The following is a 22,847-nucleotide window of genomic DNA, read 5'->3' on the forward strand; positions in this document are numbered from 1 at the left end:
CAGACTGATGCCCAAATTCATTAAACCTCTTATATCAAATAAGTCTGTAAAGGAAGCCTCATAAATTCAACTGTTAGTCTAACATTACTGTTGGACTAGTTTGACTGTACTCTGTATATGTCACAGATTTCTGTTATGGTAATGAGGACCTGACCTTTTCTATCAGCGAGGCCATCAAGCTGTGCGTCACTGTGGTTGCATATGCCCCCGAATCCTTCAGGAGGTATCAATAAAAACATCGAGGCGTCTTTCTCTGTCAGTTGCTTTCTGTCCTCATACTATCCATGCTTCCCTCTCCAGTCTCCAGATGCTGATGGTGCTGGAGGCCTTGGTTCCCTGCTACCTCCAGAAACTGAAGAGCAACACAGTTACGATGGAGTCTGCTTCGGCTGCCAGAGATGAGATTGCGGCCATCGCTGCCCTAGCTACGTCTCTGCAGGCCCTGCTCTACAGCTCTGAAACCCTCACAAGGTTTGTCTCTTACCAATGCAGACACAACTGAGTCTAGATTTGCTTTTAGCTCCTCTTAGTTGTTGTCATCTGATCGTCCACAGGCCCATGACGGCTCCCCAGATATCTCGCTGTGATCAGGGCCACAAGGGCGGCACTACGGCTAACCACGCCATGTCCGGAGGGGTCAACACCAGGTCAGAACTTTAACTCTCACCTGTCTCAGAATAGATGACTATAGTGCAGTTTTGGAGTTTGAAAACCAAGACTGAGGAGATCTTTGTATTGTCAGGGACAATCTTCACCTGCTGGAGGAGGGCCAGGGCATGCCAAGGGAGGAGCTGGACGAGCGCATTGCCAGGGAGGAGTTCCGCCGTCCACGGGAGTCCCTGTTGAACATCTGCACCGAGTTTTACAAACACTGCGGGCCACGGCTCAAAATCCTGCAGAACGTTGCAGGCGAGCCGCGGGTCACAGCTCTGGAGCTACTGGACATCAAGTCCCACATGAGGTGTGCGATGAAATAGCAGCTGATTTTAGTTACAGTGTGTAAATTTGTCAAATTATTTAGTTTTCTTACCCATTGAGATTCAAGTGCATAACCCTAACTACAGTGGCTGCTATAGGACAAACATGTTTCAGTCAGCCAAGAGAGATGAAATACAAACAGTTCAGTATCTGTGTTTCCACTAATGTTTGGATCAAATTCAAATCCACCCTGGAATTTTTCCCTGTCACTCCACTGTTTACCTCAGCTGTCAATGCAGACTGAGAAGCATCCAGCTTCATTTACTCTGAAGGAGGCTGTAAAACTTTGTGAAGGGAGTCCAAAATGAGTCGATGAGTCAGTGAAGCTCACTTCTGACCAGCAGTACTGAGGTGACTTGTTAAGGATATGCTAAACTGTTATCCTCTATCAGTGAAACTTTCTTTGACGTGTATCTAACACTGTTGGTTGAAATGTATTAGATAAACTCTCATTCAGTGTGAGAATGTAATCAAACTATTTGTCAGAGGGAACATGGGATTTTCAGCCTAAGGGTTAGGGGTTAGGGTTTCAGCTTGAGGTGAGGAGAAAGAAGATGAGATTTTATTCAGATGACTGTGACATTATTGTCTCGTTGCTTCATGCTTTTATTACATTATTGATATGAGACTGCTTCAGCTCGCTGGAAGATGTAATTACAAACTATTCTAGATATATTTAGGAGTACAGAATGCTTTTTGGTGAAAAACATAAAAATTACTAACTGTAACTTGAAGTATTTGCTGGGCATCAGCAGATTTAGTCAGAAAGTTATGACTCATTAATTCTCACCACCTACATTCTTTCACACATCCAGCACTTGATGGATAACACACAGGCTTTACTTTGTTGTGTTTAAATTACAAAATGCTTTTAGCATTTCTTATGAGTCTTATTCTGAGATTAAAGTAAGAATTCTGAGGAAAAATTATTCTGATGAAAAAGTCAGAATTCTGAGGTTAAAGGCAGAATTCTGAGAAAAGTCAGAATTCTGAGGGGAAAAAGTCAGATTTCTGAGGTAAAAGTCAGAATTCCGAGGTTAAAGTCAGAATTAAAGTGAGATTAAAGTCAGAATTCTGAGGTTAAAGTCAGAATTAAAGTGAGATTAAAGTCAGAATTCCGAGGTTCAAGTCAGAATTCCGAGGTTAAAGTCAGAATTAAAGTGAGATTAAAGTCAGAATTCTGAGGTTAAAGTCAGAATTTTGAGAAAAGTCAGAATTCTGAGGTTAAAGTCAGATTTCTGAGGTTAAAGTCAGGATTAAACTGAGATTAAAGTCAGAATTCCGACGTTAAAGTCAGAATTCTGAGGTTAAAGTCAGAATTCTGAGGTTAAAGTCAGAATTCTGAGGTTAAAGTCAGAATTCCGAGGTTAAAGTCAGAGTTAAAGTGAGATTAAAGTCAGAATTCTGAGGTTAAAGTCAGAATTAAAGTGAGATTAAAGTCAGAATTCCGAGGTTCAAGTCAGAATTAAAGTGAGATTAAAGTCAGAATTCTGAGGTTAAAGTCAGAATTAAAGTGAGATTAAAGTCAGAATTCTGAGGTTAAAGTCAGAATTCTGAGGTTAAAGTCAGAATTCCGAGGTTAAAGTCAGAATTAAAGTGAGATTAAAGTCAGAATTCTGAGAAAAGTCAGAATTCTGAGAAAAGTCAGAATTCTGAGAAAAGTCAGAATTCTGAGAAAAAAGTCAGAATTCTGAGAAAAAAGTCAGATTTCTGAGGTTAAAGTCAGAATTCCGAGGTTAAAGTCAGAATTAAAGTGAGATTAAAGTCAGAATTCTGATAAAAGTCAGAAATCTGAGGTTAAAGTCAGAATTCCGAGGTTAAAGTCAGAATTAAAGTGAGATTAAAGTCAGAATTCTGAGGTTAAAGTCAGAATTCTGAGGTTAAAGTCAGAATTCCGAGGTTAAAGTCAGAGTTAAAGTGAGATTAAAGTCAGAATTCTGAGGTTAAAGTCAGAATTAAAGTGAGATTAAAGTCAGAATTCTGAGGTTAAAGTCAGAATTAAAGTGAGATTAAAGTCAGAATTCTGAGAAAAGTCAGAATTCTGAGAAAAAAGTCAGATTTCTGAGGTTAAAGTCAGAATTCAAGTGAGGTTTAAGTCAGATTTCTGAGGTTAAAGTGAGAATTAAAGTGAGATTAAAGTCAGAATTCTGAGGTTAAAGTCAGAATTAAAGTGAGATTAAAGTCAGAATTCTGAGAAAAGTCAGAATTCTGAGAAAAAAGTCAGATTTCTGAGGTTAAAGTCAGAATTCAAGTGAGGTTTAAGTCAGATTTCTGAGGTTAAAGTGAGAATTAAAGTGAGATTAAAGTCAGAATTCCGAGGTTAAAGTCAGAATTAAAGTGAGATTAAAGTCAGAATTCCGAGGTTAAAGTCAGAATTAAAGTGAGATTAAAGTCAGAATTCTGAGAAAAGTCAGAATTCTGAGGTTAAAGTCAGAATTCTGAGGTTAAAGTCAGAATTCTGAGGTTAAAGTCAGAATTCCGAGGTTAAAGTCAGAGTTAAAGTGAGATTAAAGCCAGAATTCCGAGGTTAAAGTCAGAATTAAAGTGAGATTAAAGTCAGAATTCTGAGAAAAAAGTCAGATTTCTGAGGTTAAAGTCAGAATCCTGAGGAAAAATAAATACAGCATTCTGAGAAAAAAGTCTGATTTTTTTTCTCAGAATTCTAACTTTAATCTCAGAACTCAGAGTTTTTTCTCAGAATTCCTGAAAAGAAGAAAAAAAGATATGCCCACTTTTTTTTTTCCAGTGGTCCTAATCCTCTTCTGTAGGTATCTATAGTCGATTGACTAGTGGACAATTAACTTGCTCTTATTTTGAAACTTAAGGCACTTCAAACTTGTTTTCCTTCTTGCTGTTGTGGCAATTGTTTGTTCTTAAGATATTAATTAATATTTACACGTACTATGCATTTATGCATAGTGTTATACACTATTGCAGATCGGCCCTAATTCAACTTCGGTTGATATCTCGTTGACACAATACACACATTTTGGGAATAAAGTCAGTAAAGTTGTTTCTTCACATTCCTTAGTTAATTAAAGCTGTATCCTAAAAAGCACTTGTAAGTTGAACTGAATGAATGTTACTGCCCCCAGGCTGGCAGAGATCGCCCACGCCCTGCTGAAGCTGGCGCCCTACGACACCCTGACCATGGAGAGCCGAGGGCTGCGGCGTTACATCATGGAGATGCTGCCCATCACCGACTGGTCGTCCGAAGCCGTCCGGCCTGCCCTCATCCTCATCCTCAAGAGGCTGGACCGCATGTTCAACAAGATCCACAAGATGCCCACGCTCAGGTGCGCTCGCCCTCAGGCTTTATGCAGCAGGTCTGTTGAACACAATCCCTCTTCTTTCTCCGTCTCCCTGTGAGTGTATCGTGCTGTGCCGCTGCCGTGGTGTGTACAGTGAATAGACGGCTTCTTGGCACTGTCCTCTGTAGCGCTGCCTTCGTGGGTGCTGTACCGTAAGTGCTTCTGTGGACTGTGTTTTCCTGTCTGTGAGTTTAAATGCGTAATGGCATAAAAGTGTGTGACGATGTTTGTTCTAACAATGGATCAGTGGCAGCGTTCCTCTATGCCTGGAGTGTCCAGTCTTTGGCCATGGAAAGCAACATATAGGTGTTATGTTGTCTTTTTAGTCTTTATTTAGCTCACAATGAAGAACGAATTCTTCATCAATATTATGTTACTTGTACTTGAGAAGCTATAGACAAAACATCAGGCCTTCACATCTGCTGCCGTCAGATCGCACACATCCAAATATTTCAGGGACTTCAGTGAACTTGTCTCCTGAAAGTCCTTATTCATATGGTCAGGTATTTACTAGAGGTGGGAATCTCCAGACAGCCCACAATACAATACTATTGTAGTTTTTAAAGTTTTGCAGTATGTTGAGTATTGCGGTAATACTGCTCTAAAGTAAAAAAACCAAACACACGTTTCACATAACTTTTCATTATCCTCGCCTTTCCAGTGGTCCAATCCTGCAAAAAACTGTAGAAAGTTGGAGTAAAACTATCACAGAGGGCCATTTGCATATATACATAAATGCATAAATGTTGGTAATAAAGAGTACAGAAAAGCTTCCCTGACTGTAGACTGGAGGCAGCTAGCTGAGAGGTAACACTGCTCTGAGGCGGATCTGTTGCTGCAGTGTTTAGTTGGCTATGTTTGTGAGCTTTGCGACATTTGTTGTCTTTGATGCAATCTTTGACTTCTATGAGCTCTAAAAGTTTGAGATTTGAATATGTATTCATGCTGTGTAATTTTGTGAAATTTTATGGCAACATTGTGCCATCGTAGGGCATCATAATGAAAAAATATTGAGTGTGTTGTGCAGCTCTCTCCATGCACTTTCATCTGAAATGTTCCTTGATGTGGTTTCTTGAAGTTTCTTTTCAAGGTCAACTTTGACCTTGGGTGCTAATGTCCCCCAAGGCTTAGTATGTTGATGTGAAGTTTGAAGACGGGCCATAAAAAATAGTTGTTAACCCTCTCAAGGCAGGCGTTGCAGATTACCCCACATACATATTTTATGAGTTTTTTTACTCAGAAGTACCACTGCAGGTATTCTTTTGTGCATTAGCAACAGAAACTTAATTTGAGCCTGAGAGGGTTAATATAGGTTGTACCATATCTACCATTTTACCAACTTTGAAGGTGATATCTTGAAAACTGTCGACACTAGATTGGTTACAAACAAACAAACTCCCTTCAGGGGCAGAATTGTTTTTCCCTGTGAGCTCTTTTTTTTTTTTAAACTCATGACAATGTGCTTGTATGTGGTTTCGGGGGGTGGTGGTGTGTACTTGTTTGTTCTCCAGGAGACAGGTGGAGTGGGAGGCGGCCAGTAGCCTGATCGAGGGGATCTGCCTGACCTTGCAGCGACAGCCGATCATCTCGTTCCTGCCTCACCTGCGCTCGCTTATCAACGTCTGCGTCAACCTGGTATGGGACTGCAAAGATGTTGAAAAGCAAAGTTGTTTTTCTTTTTTTTTTAGCATTTTCTTAAGTTTTTTGGTGGGGTGGTTTGTCTGGTCTGTTGTCAGGTGATGGGTGTGGTCGGCCCCTCCAGTGTGGCGGACGGGCTGCCACTCCTCCACCTCAGCCCTTACCTGTCTCCGCCTCTGCCCTTTAGCACCGCCGTGGTCCGATTGGTTGCTCTGCAGATTCAGGTATGGCGAGATGACCCTATCAAACACCCACTCATAAAGCAGCTGCTCCGCGTGCTAATGCTAATTCCCTCGCGCTTCTCCACAGGCCTTGAAGGAAGACTTCCCCCTCAGTCACGTGATCTCACCTTTCACCAATCAGGAAAGGCGGGAGGGGATGCTGCTCAACCTGCTCATTCCCTTCGTGTTAACTGTAGGCTCCGGGAGCAAAGGTGATTTATTGGTGCGATTGGAGGAGGAGACTTAAAACGCCAATCAGCATCTTGCTCAGGGTTTTTTGTATTTCCTGCTTTTGTTTTGTTTTCTCGATGCAGACAGCCCCCACCTGGAGCAGCCGGAGGTCTTCCTGCTCCTACAGACAGTCATCAACATCCTGCTTCCCCCTCGTATCATCTCCACATCCCGCACCAAGAACTTTATGCTTGACGCCTCTCCGGCTCACTGCTCCACGCCGGGTGACCCTGGGAAAGATCTGCGTAGGGAGGGATTAGCAGAGTCCACGAGCCAGGCTGCTTATTTAGGTACAATAGAAGAGGGGAGAACATTTTATAGCTTTGCTTTGTCTTCCTCTTCTCATCCTCCTTCCTCCACAGCTCTGAAGGTGGTGCTGGTTTGCTTCGAGCGCTCGCTGGGGAACCAGTGGTATCGGCTGAGCCTGCAGGTGAAGGAGATGGCTCTGAGGAAGGTGGGCGGCTTGGCCTTCTGGGACTTCATCGACTTTATCGTCCGAACCCGGATCCCTATTTTTGTCCTGCTCAGACCCTTTATACAGTGCAAGGTAGGGGACTTCAGGAGCCTCCTGCTCCTTCAGCACTCCTGAAAAGTTTGCTGTCATCTTCCTCACTTTTCCTCCATCTTACTTTTCCAGTTGCTGACCCAGCCGGCCGATTCCCAGGAAGAGATCACAGCGCGCCACCACATCGCTGATCAGCTGGAGCGGCGCTTCATCCCACGACCTCTCTGCAAGAGCTCACTGTTTGCAGAGTTCAACAATGAGCTCAAGATCCTCAAAGAGGCTGTGCACAGCGGCTCGGGTCAGGAGCTACATACTAAAAAATTAAAGGAACAGTTCATCTAAAAATCCCATTTTATCCATCTAGTGTTTTTTGGCTTCTCGTCACACACATACTGACGTACAACATACTGCAGTCCAAATACCCTGATATAATCTGACAGGAGATGATTGCTGTGTATGTCTGTATGTTTAATTTCTTAATGGAACATGAGTATGTTTTTAAAAAAATGTCCACGTAAAAGGAATCAGTAATATAGACGGATAAACAGGGTGAACTTGTCCTGTAAGTGTTTTCAAATAGAAGCTATCAACTCTGCAGTCACGTATGGCGTTTCCCACCCCACAGCATATCAGGGCAAGACATCCATCAGCACGGTGGGCACCTCCACGTCAGCCTACCGCCTCAGTTTGGCCACAATGTCGCGATCCAACACAGGCACTGGAACAGTTTGGGAGCAGGACAGCCAACCGTCACGGCAGCCCTCACAGGACACGCTCAGCCGTACCGACGAGGACGATGAAGAGAGTCAGAAACACTGTTCCCTTGTTTTCACCAGCTATTCTCACTCATTCCTGTTCACTTCCTTTAAAGTGAACTCACCACTCTACGTTCCTCTCGCTGCAGTTGACTCCATGAGCATTCCCAGCGTGGTGAGCGAGCACGAAGCCTTCATGCCCAGGGTGATGTCACAGCGCCGTTTCTCCAGCCACGCCACTGGCTCGGCGGCCTCTCAGCCCGAGGCCCCCCGCACCACCATGTTGCCCAGCCACAGGTAACATTTCCCACTGAACCTGGGAGCCACAGATAAGCACTTATGTAAAACAGTCACACCTAGTTCAGTGAAAATCTTTTTTTAATTCAATCTGTTTAGTCTTTATCGGTTAAAAAACAAACAAAAAATGGTGGTTTAGTAGTTAGTTGTTAGCTGCAATATGCAAGTTGTTCTTCCTGTACTTGAAAAGTAAAGATGAAATGGTGTGAAGGCAGAAATAATCTCACTAGCCATTAAAAGGCGATGTCAGACCGAGTGAAAGGGAGAAAACAAAAGGGCTGAAAAATAGAGCTAACTGCAGATCCTGCATGATCAAACAGCCAGCTTTATAACAGGAAACAAAGGAGTAAAAAGGCCTACGGTGACCAGCTCTGTTTAACCTGCATTAAGGCACCAGTCACCTGGAAACCAGTTGTTCTGAACTATCTGTTTTCCTTGACCAGCAAATGGTTACAGGCTGTCACTAGGTCACAAAATTCCCCCCTGTACCATCCAGTGTTTTCACCAGTCTCTCTCCAGGGGTTAACTGACATTCGTGAGTCCTTATATTAATGCTATGATTAGTATTCCTTATATTCAGAAAAGAATTGTTCCTTTTTCATTTATTAATTACAAAGCTTTGGCAAAACATTAGCTGGATTCAGCTGTGCTGATCACAATAGTTACAGGCCACATCGGTGCCACATGCAGTTACATTAGGGAGGTACACATCAGGTTAATGCAGAAGAGGATTAGGGCCACTAATAAGAAATGGGGAGTGTCTTTTGGATTTTTTATCCCTCAGAATTCTGAGAAGAAAAAAATTAATTCTGACTTTGTTCTCAGAATTCAGAGAAAAAAGTCAGAATTTGAACATTAATCTTAGTCACGAGATTAATTCTGACATTTATCTCAAAACTCTGAGTGGAAAAAGTCTGAATCCTGACAATAATTTCAGTATTCTGAGAAGATAGTAATCATTTTTATATAACTCTTTGTCATGAGATTAATTTTGACATTAATCTCAGAAGTTTGATTTCTTAGATCAATCAAAGAATTCTACAAAAACAGTCAATCAGGAGATTAATTCTGACATTTGTCCCCCCAGTAATTTTTTTCAGGGGCCCTGAAAAAGTCCTAATCCTGCATAGGTTTTGGTGCAGTTTTAGAGGGGCTTGTGCTTACCACATAATGTAGCTACAGTGCAAATTTCTAACTGAAACATATGTCGTCAGTTATAGACGTCAGAGGCTTACAGCGAGTTTATGCTTCACAATCAAGGCTCCTGAGTGCCTGACGTACATCTCCTTTGTAATGTCATGTTCCAGGATTTTATTAATATGTTTCTACACTTGCGATCTATGAATGCAGGTTGCTAACCAATAAAAAAATCAGCTGATAGCTTCACTCTCAAATACGTTGACTCTTGACTACAAAAAGCTAAAGTGTCTAAACTTCACAGCTATATTTGAGAACCACTGTGCTTCTATCCTGCTGGTTAAACTAATGAGATTATTTCTGTTTTCAGAGCAGCTTTCATGAAATGTTCAACTCTTTCCTGTTTATTATGTAACATGTAGAGCCGACCGATGGACGAGAAATCAACCAGTCATATTCCACAACCACAGTCATATTTATCTATGTATATCTCTGTTGATTTATCATGTTTTTTATTAAGCAGTGTTAAGACTCTGTTTCATGGTAAGAATGTTAAAAATCAAAAGTCTGCTCTGCCTTTGGTTACTTTTGGTTAGAGGAAACACCCTGGCTTATATAAACCCTGCTAAGGAAGGGGCTCAGGGTGGTGATGGATCTCACTACACTCCCTAAACTCCCATTTTCCCGCTTCGCCCCCCTTTTTACAGTGAACCCAATGTGCTAGATGAGTCCCAGGGTCTTCTGCAGGAGGGTAACCTCTCTAGGTACAGTGGCCCTCTCTCTGTCTGTGTCCCGTTGGTGCATTCTTGCATCTGTCTGCCACTGGGAGGGGCATCACCTCAGGACGGCCACCTCTATCGGCCGCCTCACTGTTGATCACTCATCCGCATCGAATCAAATCGCCTCGGCCAGTCACACCTCCGCCCCCCCACCTCCCACTTACCCGTCTCTATCTCTTTCTGTGTGGGTCTAATGTGCCTTGTCTCTATCCCCTTAACCCCCCTCACTTCCCCTTGAGCTCCACACTGACCCTCATCTTCTCAGCTCATCCGCTGTGCTATCCTAACCAGGCCCCCTCCCCCTTTTACAAAAAAAAAATGTTAAAAAGGGTCTCAGAGCCCCTGGGGCCAGGGAGCTCTGCCTCTGTTCTTTCTCTGTTAGCTGTGGTTCTTTACAGTTAATGTGCCATCACTAAAGTCAGCCTCTCATCGGTGCCATGGTGTTTCATACTGTTTACGTGTCTATCAGGCTTTTCGCTGATCAAATTGGGCGTCCTATTGTGGATACCAATCTGGAGGGGCACGAGGGAACTGGGGTGGCAACACAAAAAAATACAAACAATGGACACTTTAGTTGTTGTTTTTTGTTTAGAAGCTAACTTTAAATATGCCGTATGACTGTTTCATGGTTAGATGGGGACATTTCAGGTGTTTCAGGGGCATTTGTAGCACAAAAAACAAGACAAGTTGCTTTGTCAGGATTGCCACTCCAGGCCCTACTACTCCCCTGTTGTGTTTTCAGTGTTTGAATCATGGCAGCACTGTTATTCTTTTCCGTACTGTGATTGGGTGTCTTGTAGCACACTGTGTGTATTGTGTAGTGAGTGAATGGGTAGAGTAGCAGCGACATCTTATTGTGATCAAAGTTGCGTTTATCGACGGTTGGGTAATCTTTGCTTTTCAGTCCCTTTATGGTGACGTATTTCTGTGTGTTTTGCGTGAATGTGCGCACGTGAATGTGTGTGTGTGTGTGTGTGTCTCTTTATGACTGACTGCATCAGGGTGGCCAGTGTGCAGAGCGAACCAGGTCAGAACCTCCTGATCCAGCCCCCGTTAGGAAGAAAGCGAGGACTCAGACAGGTGTGGACATCACCTTTTTTCATGTGTCCCATGTGTCCATGTAACTTGATGGCATTGAGTATGTGCTATCTTAATTCACATTTAAGCAAATACATTACAAGAAAATAGAATTTAAAAGTATTTTTAGACACACACATAAAATAAAAGAAATTCACTTCAGTTCAGTTTTATTTATATAGCGCCAAATCCCAAAAACAGTTGCCTCAAGGTGCTTTATATTGTAAGGTAAGGACCAATACAATAATACAAATAAACACACAAAACTCCAACAATCATACGAGCCCCTGTGAGCAAGAGCTCAACTGTGGGAAGGAAAAACTCTGTTTTAACAAGAAGAAACTTCTAGCAGAACCAGGCTCAGGGAGGAGTGGCGTCTGCGCAAACAGTCGGGGTTGATTATCAATCAAGTTATCAAAATAAGCCACCCTAAAAATGCTTAAACAATGTGGGGATAAAAAAGACAAAGTCTTTGAAGCAATATAGATTTATATTATTTTAATATATTTTTCATTTTATATATTTATATTTTTCAGACGTCTAATAAGTTTGTTATATTGTTACAATCACTGTTGTGGTCATTTTAATAATTATAGAACTTTCTTCTATATTATGTTCATGTTTATTATTATAAATCATTATTATTATTTTTTAAATAGATGTGGAAATGTATTTATTTTAAATAATTCAGTCATTCTTGGGTTGTGTCCCGTTACAGGTGTTACATAAACCTGTTTTTAAAAAGCATTTTATTTACTAAAAAGACGAGGAAGACATCACACATAGGCGCTACAATACAGTGGGCAGGCTAACCATCTTGTGGATTTTCTTAAATTTCCCGTAGATGCGACGCCCCCTGCTGTCCATTCCAAAAACCGAACCACGCGGTCGATCTGGAGCGAGGCTTTCTACAACGCGCAGGAGCATCCAGCCCAAGAACAAACCACTGGGTAACAGCACACATGCTTTCATCTGTCTTTTCTTAGATGAGGGATGATGAAAGCGCATCATGTGTTTTAAAACTCTGAAACAGGATGCGTGACTATCTTTAAAAGTAACAGCAAAACTCACCCTGCACTTCAGATCAAGCACACAATCCAAATCCAGACTTACAAACACTTATACCTGTAACAATACTTTATTTATTGTCAGTGTGCTGACTTGAACTGACCCGTCCTCCCCATTCACGACCTCTGTGTTTGTTCCAATGCTGTTTGCTGTACCACCTGCCACCAGACTGACTCTTCTCACTCTGTTCTGTCTCATGCTTTTGTTTCGAAATAAAGAAACTTTATTGGACTGTGAAGGTGAGACACAACTCGTAACCCTTCCTCTCCACCCTGCAACGGCTCGTCCCTTTTATCTGCAACCTCACCCAATAGGACGCTCTGCATGTCTGTCTTGCATTACCCCCCCAATCCCCTGCCTCCCCCTCTCCCATCCCCTCCCTGCCTCCACTCTCTTTGGTGGTGCTAATGTGTTAGCGAGTCGCTAGCTGGCGCTATCGTCTCTGTTTTGACCACGTGCGCATGCATGTCTGCCCACAGCGCATGGAGACCAAAAGAGGTCAGTCACCTTTACAGAGAATCAAGGCCAGCAGGCATCCACGGGGGCAAGCAAGCCTCCAACTCCCAGCACTGTGGACCCACCGGGCGAAGGCAGAGGGACGAGTCCTGCCCCATCAAAGTCCCCAACCCTGGAAGTACCCCCCACCTCTTCAGCCATGATCTTGGCTGACCTGCACGGACCTACAAATGCACAGGTAGGACCAGCTGAAGGAGGAAATGCAGAATGCTGTGGACATTAAATAAAATAAATAAAACTATAGTACTAAGTGTTACCTACATTTATTTCATCTTCTTCTTACCATCGCCATGTTTTATACCATGTCATGTTGTGGTATAAACAATACAATTGAAGTACTTACATAGTTGGTTCACTAAAAAAATCCTATTTTTTTTTTTGTAGCAGTATCTACTGATTTATATTCACCAGCTTTTTGATTAGGTACACTTTGCTAGTACTGGGTCGGACTGCCTTTTGTCTTCAGAACCACTTAATTCTTTGTGGTATAGATTCAACCCAGTGGTGCTCTGGATTGAGATCTGATGACTATGGGGGCCGTTTGAGTACAGAGAACTCAGTTTGAGATGATTTTCTGTTTTTCAGCTCATCCCCTGTAAAACTCCAGAGATGGTTGTTTACGAAAAATCTTAGCAGTTTCTGAAACGCTCAGACCAGCAACAACATGCCACATTCAAAGTCATTTAAATCACCTTTCTTCCTCATTCTGATGCTCAGTTTCAACTTCAGCAAGTCGTCTTCACGATGTGTACATGCCTAAATATAAAGGGTTGATCGATTAGATATTTGTGCTAGCAAGTAGTTGAACAACTGTACCTAACAAAGTGGCCAGTGAGTGGACCTAGTATTGAGCCCTGTGGCACGCCTTTACGGCCTTCAAACCAGAATGATGACCATCTGCAGCTATTCCTCTAATTTTAAGGAGATAAAAATATAATTTTATGTCATTTATGTGTGAAGTAGCCCTTTAAAAGCTAAACTACAGGAGCAGGTGTATTCCCACACAGGTCCCTCAAGCATTAAGCAGCAAGGAGAAGAGAGAGCAGTGGGGGCTACGCAGCAGCCTCTCCCCTCCCCCATCCATCTCCCGGCCTTCCACTCCAACACCCCCATCCCGAACCTGCTCCCCTCTCCCCCTCTCCAGAACCTGCTCCCCTCTCCCTTTGTCCCGCACCTCCTCTCCTCTTCCACCGCCACTCCCAGTGCTGAGCACAGCACCCGCTCCGGGTCCACCGCCGCCACCTCCATTACCACCAACTCATCTTGCTGCTGCTCCTCCTCCTCCACCACCCCCGGGGCCTTCTAGGATCAGAGAGAGCCCCGGGGACGAGGACACAACCGCCCTGCTGCCGCGCAGCGACACCCTGCTGCACCTCAGCGAGGACGACGGCACCGAGAACCCGCTTCTCACCCCGCTGCTGTCCCCTCCTCCCCCCCGCCGGTCGCCCCGCCGCTCTCCCCTCCCCCTCTCACCCGTCGACCTGGACCTGGATGAGTCCCACGTGTGAGAGAGGTGACGGATGGATGTTTTTTCTATCCAGATGCTCTATAAAACACAAAAAGTAAAGTTTTTGGTTTTACTGAAAGTCTTAAACAGTTTGAAAGGACAGGACTTTTGATTTTACGTCTCCTAAATGAAGAAAACTCCTTCCTCTGTCTGAAATATGACAAATCAGAGTCACTCTCTTATCTTCTCTGTCCTCAGACTGAGGGCTGAATGTATGTTACAGCAGCAATCGACATAAGGTCTCATCTCTGGTCCTCACCAAGAGCAGAAATGTTTTTTCAGCAATGATATCAAATACCTATTTAAGATAAGAGAAAGGATTATTTAACTCAGTAATGACTATTTAAAATAGAAAATATGTCTATATTGAAAAAGGAGATGATATAACATGTGATGTGGTGCAGATTTGTATAAACGTTATAAAGAGCCATTCTAAAGATAAAGTGAGTGACTTATCTTAGCACCTTTATTTGAAATGGAGTAAAGGGAATAAATATATAACACAGCATATGTATTTTAATCACATAGAAGTGGAGTATGACATGTTGTAATCCAGAAGTCTATGAGATTTTATATTTTAGAAAGAGATGTTTTTTTCTGTCATTTGCACTTCAAAATGTTCATAAAGTCGAATACACGTGTTTCCAGCTAAAACTCCATCATGTCCAGTGCTTTGTTAAGTGATGATGTTTGTAAAGTAAACATCTTGATGTGGATAAAAACTTTTCCATCAACTCTGCTAAAAAATAAAAGTTTAGGATAAATCAGAGACGCTCAACAGGATAACCGAAACAAATTCAACACAATTTTGACTTTTTGTGGTTTTAGCGTGGATGCAATCTGAAAGGCTAACGCTAAACTGTAAACATGGTCACATGACTTTTTCATGTGAGAAGATGTTGCGCCGTCTAATCGTGCTCCCTGTATTACAGCACAGTCTCACAGCAGCTTATGAAGTAGTTGCGACCTTTGTGTTCATGTATATGCACCTCGTATTTTCACGTTTAAAAGGAGAGAAAAAATCCACAGTTGCACAGATTGACAGAGTTACATGGATGTGAGAGATTACTGGGGTTGCAGTAGTTGGAGGAATGGAACAGATTGCAGAAATTGGTAGCAGGGATATTAGGGGTTGTAGGAATTGTGAGGGTTGCAGAGATGGGAGGGATTGCAAGGGTTGTAACGGCTGCAGGAATAGGAGAGACTATGGCACGGACCACAGTGTGCACCATAACTGGAGAGAAAATCATGGTGACCAATCAGGAACTTTGTATGGTAGACCCTCCCACAGCCTCTGTCATCCCAGGCTTCATCTTTGGGGCCTGGCTGTGGAAACACAGCAAAAAACCAACCAATTCCCCTTTTAAATGTAGAGACACTACATTTGAATGTGTTTTATCTGTTTGTTAGTTTTAGGAAGAAGGCAGTAGATTGCGGCTTCACCGGTAGATAAATAAAGCAACACCGGTTGTGCTATCGCCATCATCATGCAGTCATAATGTCCTACCATTGTCTCATTGAGTTCAGCTCTAACTCTAAAGTGTATGTTGTGCACAATATTTTATTTGGGACCAAAGACTGTATCTTTACATAGCAGTTATATATGTAAGAAAAAGGCATATAATATTTACAGAGACACTTGTCCTGGTGTTCGTCATGCTGTTCTGTTTGTGTCTGTGATGTCTTCTATTCAGAGCAGTGGGGACGGGATGTCTCTTATCTTTATTGCAACTGTGACGATGCAGTAGATAGACGTTACCTCGTTTCTCATTTCATGCCTTAACAGAGACGTCTGCATACATCGGTTTATTTAGTCCACTGAGAACCTCATACCTCCAGGAGTATCCACTGAAACAGTCCCGCAGTAACGTCAGGTTGTTTTCTGTCTGCCGTGTTCGTGACACTCAGCTGCTTGCTGTGGCCTCCACACTCAAACCTCTCTGTGTGCTGTCAGGTCACAGAAGACAAAACTTTGTGCCATAACTCACACCAGTGCACTGTGAGTGTTTTATTGTTGGCTGCTTGTCTTTCTTTTTTCTGTGTCATGATTTGTGAAAAATTATGTAATCATTTTGGTTACGCAGAGACTCAAGTTACGCAGAGGGAATGATGCATTTCTTAAAGGGGGTTGTCGTTGTGTCGTCTAAATCCACGCAGCTCTGCAAATTCTTCATTTGATGTTTCTAAATGCATATCACGCCAAGCCTAGAGTGTAAAGACGCATCGGCATATTTATTGTTGAGGGTCGCTGGGTTTGGCACTCCCTTTAAATGTAACATGTCTGTGTCGAATGATGTCTTCTTTGTGCAAAGATTAAATAATAAAGCTTCACTATATCAGAATATTTCCTAAATATCTAAATAAATGGATATTGTTTACACTGTTTTTCAGCTTTGTCTGGGGGTTTTTTAAATGGAGGTTTCTGTCATTTTCAGTTCTTGCTTTGAAAATAGCTCAGCAAGATGACTGACAACTTTTTTAAATAGGGTCAGGTTTCTTTCTTTTTTTTTTTTTACAGTAGCTCTGAGAGGTCAAACACACTGCGACATAAGAAAATAAAAGCATATATAATATAAAAATGCTGCAAAAACTTTAAAAAAATCAAGAACACAATGGGTGTGTTTTTGGGGAGACAATAACGTGACAGACGAGCTAACAATGAACAGCTAATGGAAAACGTACTGACACTATTATATTAATCATATGTTTAAAACACTTTATGTTCATCTTTTTATTCCTCACAACATCAATGAATCCTCTGCTTCTTCTAAGCCTGTGTCACTGTAAGCCTACACTTGTTTTTGGTTTCTGTCACTTCCGTAGCTGGTCCGTCACATTATTGTGTCCCCAAAAACACATCCATTACGTTTTGTGATATTTTCTTCTATTTTTCTACTTCCTTCGTGTTTTATTCGACTTTTGCTGAGTTTTTTTCTACTTCTATTGTGGTTTACTGTTGTCATTTTTTTTAAGTTCCAGTGTGTTTAACCTCTCAGGGTCATTGTATTTTTCCCTTAACAAATGCAATCATTTAAAAAGTGCACTTTGAATTTACTTGGTTAACCTCTCTGATATTAAAATTTATAGCATAAGCGTGAGAAATGTGCAAAAAATGAGGAATCAGAGAGGGGGCAAACTTTTTCACAGTATGGAATTTTATATTGCACAACTTAATGACATAAACAGATTTAAAGTATAACATGCCCACTGATTAGTACGACATATTTATTATTGAAATGTCAACAGTAAAATAGCTATTTACTCAAGTTTAACTAACAATCAGTTCATTATTAGCAGTGGTTGTTATACGGAGTTACCCACACAAATAGTGATATACACAAATATGCTGCTGTTACAGCAGAGCAGATATTTCTCTTAAATAATGATTAAAAAAAAACATGTAAAATGTGCTCTAAGCAGCTTGGTGGGGATTAATTGTTTTCTGACTCAAGGTAATTGTAAACATAATGTTTAACTAGCTGTGAAGTAAAAGGCATTTGTTCATTTTATTTTGCATAACAACAAAAGTAATCCAGAAATCAGGCAACATTGCCATTACCAGTGTGCATCATTTAATATAGCAGAAGTGCTGAAGACTTGAAAATGTAGGAAAAAAAGATAAACTTAGCATCTTGTGTCCAACATCGGTTCAGATGCATGTTTATCATTTTCACCGAGTCTGGCGCCATCTGCTGGTGCTGTTTCTTCTTGAGTCTTCACCCTGAACAGGTCCCACCTCTCTGGGAGGATCCCCTTGTTGAACAAGAGCGATGTCGCATAAGAAAATACCAGGATGGTGACCAGAGAGGACAGCATGCAAGTGGTCTTGAAAGGCCAGCGCTGCACATAAACACCATCCTCCAGAGAGCAGCCAGGGAAACGCAGGATGGCGGGAAGGTTGAACACCGGCTCGCCACACAGCACTCTCATCACAAAGGCAACAACGTAACCTGCCACAGCCCCGTAGGCATTGGATGATCCGACGAAGAGGATGCAGATCAGCTGGGGGAGCATGACGGTGTAGGTCAAGTCAGAGCTGAGGATCCAGAAGGCCAACGTTCTGCTGTCCAGGTAGGTGAGTGAGGTTCCTACAGTCCCTACGACCACTATGGAGAGGCGGATCACCCACTGCAGCTCTTTCTCTGATACCTAAACAGAACACCAAAGCTCATTTTTCCCAAAATATCAACACAAACTTTTAAGAACTCCGCATTCTGACCGACTTTGTTCCTACCTGATGCCTAACGAGGGTGTAGATGTTGGTGGTGAAGATGGAGGTTGCCGCCAGCAGGCACGAGTCAGTGGATGACATGGCAGCGCCGGCGATGGCTCCCATGGCGACAACGAAAACAGCGGTGGGGGTAAGATGCAAAAGGATAATGGGCAACGCCATGGCAGCCTCTCCTCGCTCATAGGGTGAAGGTGAGCCATAAGAGGTCACGTTCCAGTCTGAAGCATAAGAGGAAACATTATAATGTTTAAAGTTACTGAAATATGAGTCCTCCTGCTCCTTTCTGATCTCTGGATCATCTGAATCATTCTGCTGAAGGCTCATCGTGTATGGAAGCCCCTTTTTGCCAGATAAAATATAAATTCAAAATAAAATCTATGAAAACTATTTGGATGAGTAAAAAGAATATTAGTTAAGTTTTATGTGTAGTGTTTGAATTTTTTTTAGTAAATGATGTGCAGAGGGAAAAGGGTGAAATGGAGGCAGATGATCCGCTGTGGGGACAACTAAAGGGTTTAGCCGGAAGAAAGAAGACGTCAGGTGTACCTGTTGATGCTGCAACAGCTCCGATCAGCACAGGTGGAATTCCCAGAACAATGACCACACCTGCCGCTATGAAACAAATCATTCTGGCCGTGGCCGTGGAGCTGGAGGAGAGTGTCCTCTGATAGAAGTCCTGAAACGCCAAATTTCCAACACTCTGAAAACAAAGAGCAAGCCCACAATCTACTATGTTCATTTTTTTAAGCTACTTTTTTTTAAAACCGAGAGATTTTCTTGTGTTTTAGTAATTACCAGCATAAGAACTTATTGCTCACAGTTTGTTTTTAACAAATAAAAACATATACAGGGCCAAGAGTTTAAAAGCAAATCACACTCATGATGTAGATGTCTCAAAATGCCTGAGGGCAAGTATTGATTTTCAGCTTTGTCCTTGCGCACAGAGATTCCTCCAAATTTTCTGATTCCTTTGATGATATTATGCACTGTAAATGAGGAGAGATTTAAAGTTTTCATAATTTTACGTGAGTAAAATTTTTCTGAAATTGTTCTGAAATCTGTAGACAGGTTTTTGGAAATTGGTGAACCTCTGCCCATCTTTACTTCTGAGAAACTCTGCCTAACGAGACTTTTTTATACCCAATCACATTACTTACTTCTTACCAGTTAACCTAATGTTCCTCCCGCTGTTTCTTTTTTATTGTACCTCTTATTTTTTCAGCCTTTTTGTTCAATTTGTTTATTAGCGACATATCAACTTTACACTTTATTTGATATAATCTTTTATATACAATGTTTTTGTTTTAATATAAGGTTTCAAGGACTTCAGATCTTATTAAATCATTAGAAACATTTTACTGTTATGTCATCTCACCATTGCGAGAAAATTATCGATCCATATCCACACGTCATCAGGCTCAAGGCGGCCGAGCCAGGGCGCCTGAAATGTGTGGTTGAAAGCCGTTTGACGGAGGTCGGTGTAGACATCACTCGCCAGAACGAAGGGAGCACACAACCACTGGAAAAAAAAAAACAGAGTAAAGCTTTTGAGAAACGAATCTGCTTCAACTGTAACGTGCACTCTTTCTTGCGAGAGATAACTTTTACCTCTGGCGTGTTGGAAAAGCAGTCTTGTTTATGTGTTGTCACATTAAACTCACCAAGCTACAAAACACCTGTGATAACTGGATGACATCAGTAAAAGCAACTGAATAGAGACCTCCAAGAACTGTGTAGACGATGGCCACCGCAGCAGAGATCCAGATGCAGAGACTTAAGGGCAGATCGGAAAAGACGGAAAGTGTGACTCCTGTTGGGAGAAAAACACACATAATCGATACCTCTGAAAATCATGTTGACCATTATAAATATTTAAAGATACTCATGGCAAATACAGGCAATTAGAAGTTTTAAAACCTTCCAAAAAATAACAAAATAAGAGTTAAAAAAAAAAACAGAACACCTGTGTGTTGTATTGAAGAGACGGCAACTAAAGTTGAATGCTGTAGTTTGTGTAATACCAGTTTGGACCACTAGATGTTGCAGGCGAGCCAGTGTTACTGGTGAATACGCTCTTTAAGTGGGCAAATCCTTATGAGGATATAACCGTATTTAAAATATGAAGTTTAGAGGTAACTGGTAAAATGCTGCCCCCTGGTTGTGAAAATGTTTGGCTAAATTCTGCAGGGTAACTACAAAAAGCACCTTTAGGCAACACTTCTGAAAGGAAGTGTTTGTGTGTTTATATTACCCAAGGAAATCAGCGTGACAGGAACCCACATGACTTCACTTATGAAAGGAATGATGGCGAGAAGCCCGGTCAGTGTTGTCCCATACTTCCTCTGAAAGGGATCCATCATGGTGATGTAATTTTTATCCCGCATCGGCTTTGCGAAGAACAGACCACCTTTAGCAAAAGAGACAACAATCAAAGCAGTGCCGAAATTAGATTTCAGGTTATGTTCGATTCTTGTGGTTAAGAGTTTAGTGATCGCTGAGGAATGTCAAGGTATTCAAAATTTGCCTTTAAGAGAAGGGGACAGTTAAGAAAAAAATCTTAAGTAATGATAGAAGATAAGGACATATCCTGTATGAGTGGATCTTATTTTGAAGAAAATAGCCCATTTTAGGCATATTTTTGGAGGTAAATACTCCTCTGTAAGAGGTTCTTACCGATGATGAATGAAACTGATATTTGTAGAGGAATGAGAGCCCAGATTAACCCCTTTGTGGGGTCATAAACAGTCTCTGCAACTCCAATGATAAAGGCACCTCCAACCCAAGTAGCTGCAGCCGATCATACAAGACAGAGCACACACAAGTCTCACATTCATGGTACAAGTTACTACTTTTATAAAAGCAAACAGATATTGTTTCATTAAAAAAAAACAAAGCAAAATGTGTTTGAAGTTAGCACCAAATTACTGATCACACACTTCTACGTGAACTCACCTGTCATGGTGAAGACGCCCACTGCCAAGGTGACCCTCCGATTAGCCAAAAAAGAAACTTCCACCTGTCCACCAGCTGAATTTTTCTCCATCTTCTTAGATTTCAAAAAAGCCCAGATCCCAATCCCCAGCACCAACAAATAAAAGATGACCATCGTTATTAGACCAGATATATGGAGAGCCATCGTGAATTAAAATGATAATAATGATAAGTTGGAGCTGCTGAGACTTTTCCTGGTGGTTATAGAAGCAATAGAAGCTGCTCTTCAGCCGTGACGGAGGCCCTGAGTGAGACGCAGGGAGAGGAGAGTAAAGGAAGCTCGCTGCTCACCACAGGGAGGGTCAGACTGATGACCTTCTTCACACTGTGTAGCTGTATCAGACTGTATCAGACCCCCCCATCCCAACCACCCACACACACACACACACCCACCCACCCCCCGCGTACACACATCTGCACCACTGCTGTCCAAGGATGTGCTTTGTAATGCTCTAAGCTTGTAAAGATTATCTTCACAGTATGAAAACTTCAGCAAGGGTTTAAGCTATGACTGCTCAAAGCATCATGTTAAAAACAAAAGAAATCAGTTTAGACTTGAGAACAGGAATTGTTGATCTTCACAAAGCAGGAGATGGATATACATAGTTATAAAGAAACTCGTTGAGAACCACTGAGAACAAACAGAGGTAAGAAGCAAAAGATTTCAAAGACTGGAAAGAAAACTAGTGAGAGATGTGTCTAAAGATCTCAGAACAATTACCAAGACACTTGTGAATGACTTGTCCAAGTCAGGAATTGTAGGAAAATCACTAGAACCCTGCACAGACTGAGAAAAACACCACTTCTGCAGAAGAAACACATTCAGGCCAGACTGAAATATGCTAAGGACAACCCGATTATGATGCATACTGGAAGCACATCGGCACATGAGACAAAGCTAGAGCTGTTAGGCCACAGAGACACTGCTTGTGTTTGGAGAATGAAGGCAGAGGTGTACAACCCAAAGAACATTGTCCCCAGAGTGAAGCATGGTGGTGGGAGTATTATGCTGTGGGGATGCTTCAGTGTGTCTGGGACTGGGATTCTCATCAAGGTGGAAGGAATCATGAAGATTTTGCTGTTGTCTGCTGACGGGGAGCACCAGTGCCAAAGATGCCAGCAGGAACAACAAAGCTTGGGAAGGGCAGCCAATCAGAAGAAGATGAGCTTGAAGGGAGAGGATTAAACTGCTTGTTATAGAGAATGAAGGCCCAGAATAAGATAAATGAGGATTATTTTAAACTGTGAACCATACCTAAAGCTATGAATGCTTGTTTCCAGCACTTACAGTAAATAAATAAATACGAAAAACTTTCAGAGGGTTGACAGTTGACAATTTGAGTTATCATCAATTTAGTTACACAACTCAAAACTTCGAGTTACTTCTGAGTGAGTCAAAAATCCAAGTTTTCACACAAAGCGGCTCGAGTTAATTCAAGACCAAAACAACAGAGATTAAAAAGAAGAATAACAGAATCCCCTTAAATAATATTTGTTTACTGCAAACTGTGGGAAAAAATGTGCAACTAAACTCTGAAGTTGTTTTGTTAGTCTGCCACACACTTCACACTGTGAACTTTTTGTAAAAGTCTTTTATTACCGGCA

At 41.9% G+C, this 22,847-nt stretch overlaps 2 protein-coding genes across 2 annotated transcripts in view; one reads left to right on the top strand and one right to left on the bottom strand.

Annotated features, from left to right (window-relative positions):
- The window catches only part of unc80 (unc-80 homolog (C. elegans)), a 71,083-nt gene extending 54,693 nt beyond the window's left edge, over positions 1-16,390 (top strand). Inside the window, exons 48-66 of the mRNA XM_082523788.1 lie at positions 127-223; positions 301-471; positions 555-647; positions 743-961; positions 4,074-4,274; positions 5,801-5,924; positions 6,026-6,151; positions 6,237-6,360; positions 6,463-6,669; positions 6,742-6,926; positions 7,017-7,182; positions 7,510-7,689; positions 7,789-7,936; positions 9,781-9,837; positions 10,854-10,932; positions 11,774-11,879; positions 12,216-12,236; positions 12,477-12,691; positions 13,521-16,390. Coding sequence (XP_082379914.1) covers positions 127-223; positions 301-471; positions 555-647; positions 743-961; positions 4,074-4,274; positions 5,801-5,924; positions 6,026-6,151; positions 6,237-6,360; positions 6,463-6,669; positions 6,742-6,926; positions 7,017-7,182; positions 7,510-7,689; positions 7,789-7,936; positions 9,781-9,837; positions 10,854-10,932; positions 11,774-11,879; positions 12,216-12,236; positions 12,477-12,691; positions 13,521-14,021 — 3,020 coding nt within the window. The 3' untranslated portion in view covers positions 14,022-16,390. The remainder of the gene's footprint in view (positions 1-126; positions 224-300; positions 472-554; positions 648-742; positions 962-4,073; positions 4,275-5,800; positions 5,925-6,025; positions 6,152-6,236; positions 6,361-6,462; positions 6,670-6,741; positions 6,927-7,016; positions 7,183-7,509; positions 7,690-7,788; positions 7,937-9,780; positions 9,838-10,853; positions 10,933-11,773; positions 11,880-12,215; positions 12,237-12,476; positions 12,692-13,520) is intronic.
- Positions 16,391-17,176: 786 nt separating this feature from the next.
- LOC309701646 (high-affinity choline transporter 1-like) lies at positions 17,177-21,562 on the bottom strand. Its single transcript, XM_082525804.1, has 8 exons — positions 21,204-21,562; positions 20,925-21,038; positions 20,503-20,658; positions 19,913-20,061; positions 19,627-19,770; positions 18,798-18,951; positions 18,255-18,469; positions 17,177-18,169 (listed from the first exon to the last, which is right to left on the bottom strand). The coding sequence occupies exons 1-8, from the start codon at positions 21,385-21,387 to the stop codon at positions 17,645-17,647; spliced, it is 1,641 nt and encodes a 546-aa protein (XP_082381930.1). The 5' UTR covers positions 21,388-21,562; the 3' UTR covers positions 17,177-17,644.
- Positions 21,563-22,847: the final 1,285 nt, after the last annotated feature.

This window comes from Aulonocara stuartgranti (assembly GCF_965226115.1).
Source record: "Aulonocara stuartgranti genome assembly, chromosome: 23".
Classification (NCBI taxonomy): domain Eukaryota; kingdom Metazoa; phylum Chordata; class Actinopteri; order Cichliformes; family Cichlidae; genus Aulonocara; species Aulonocara stuartgranti.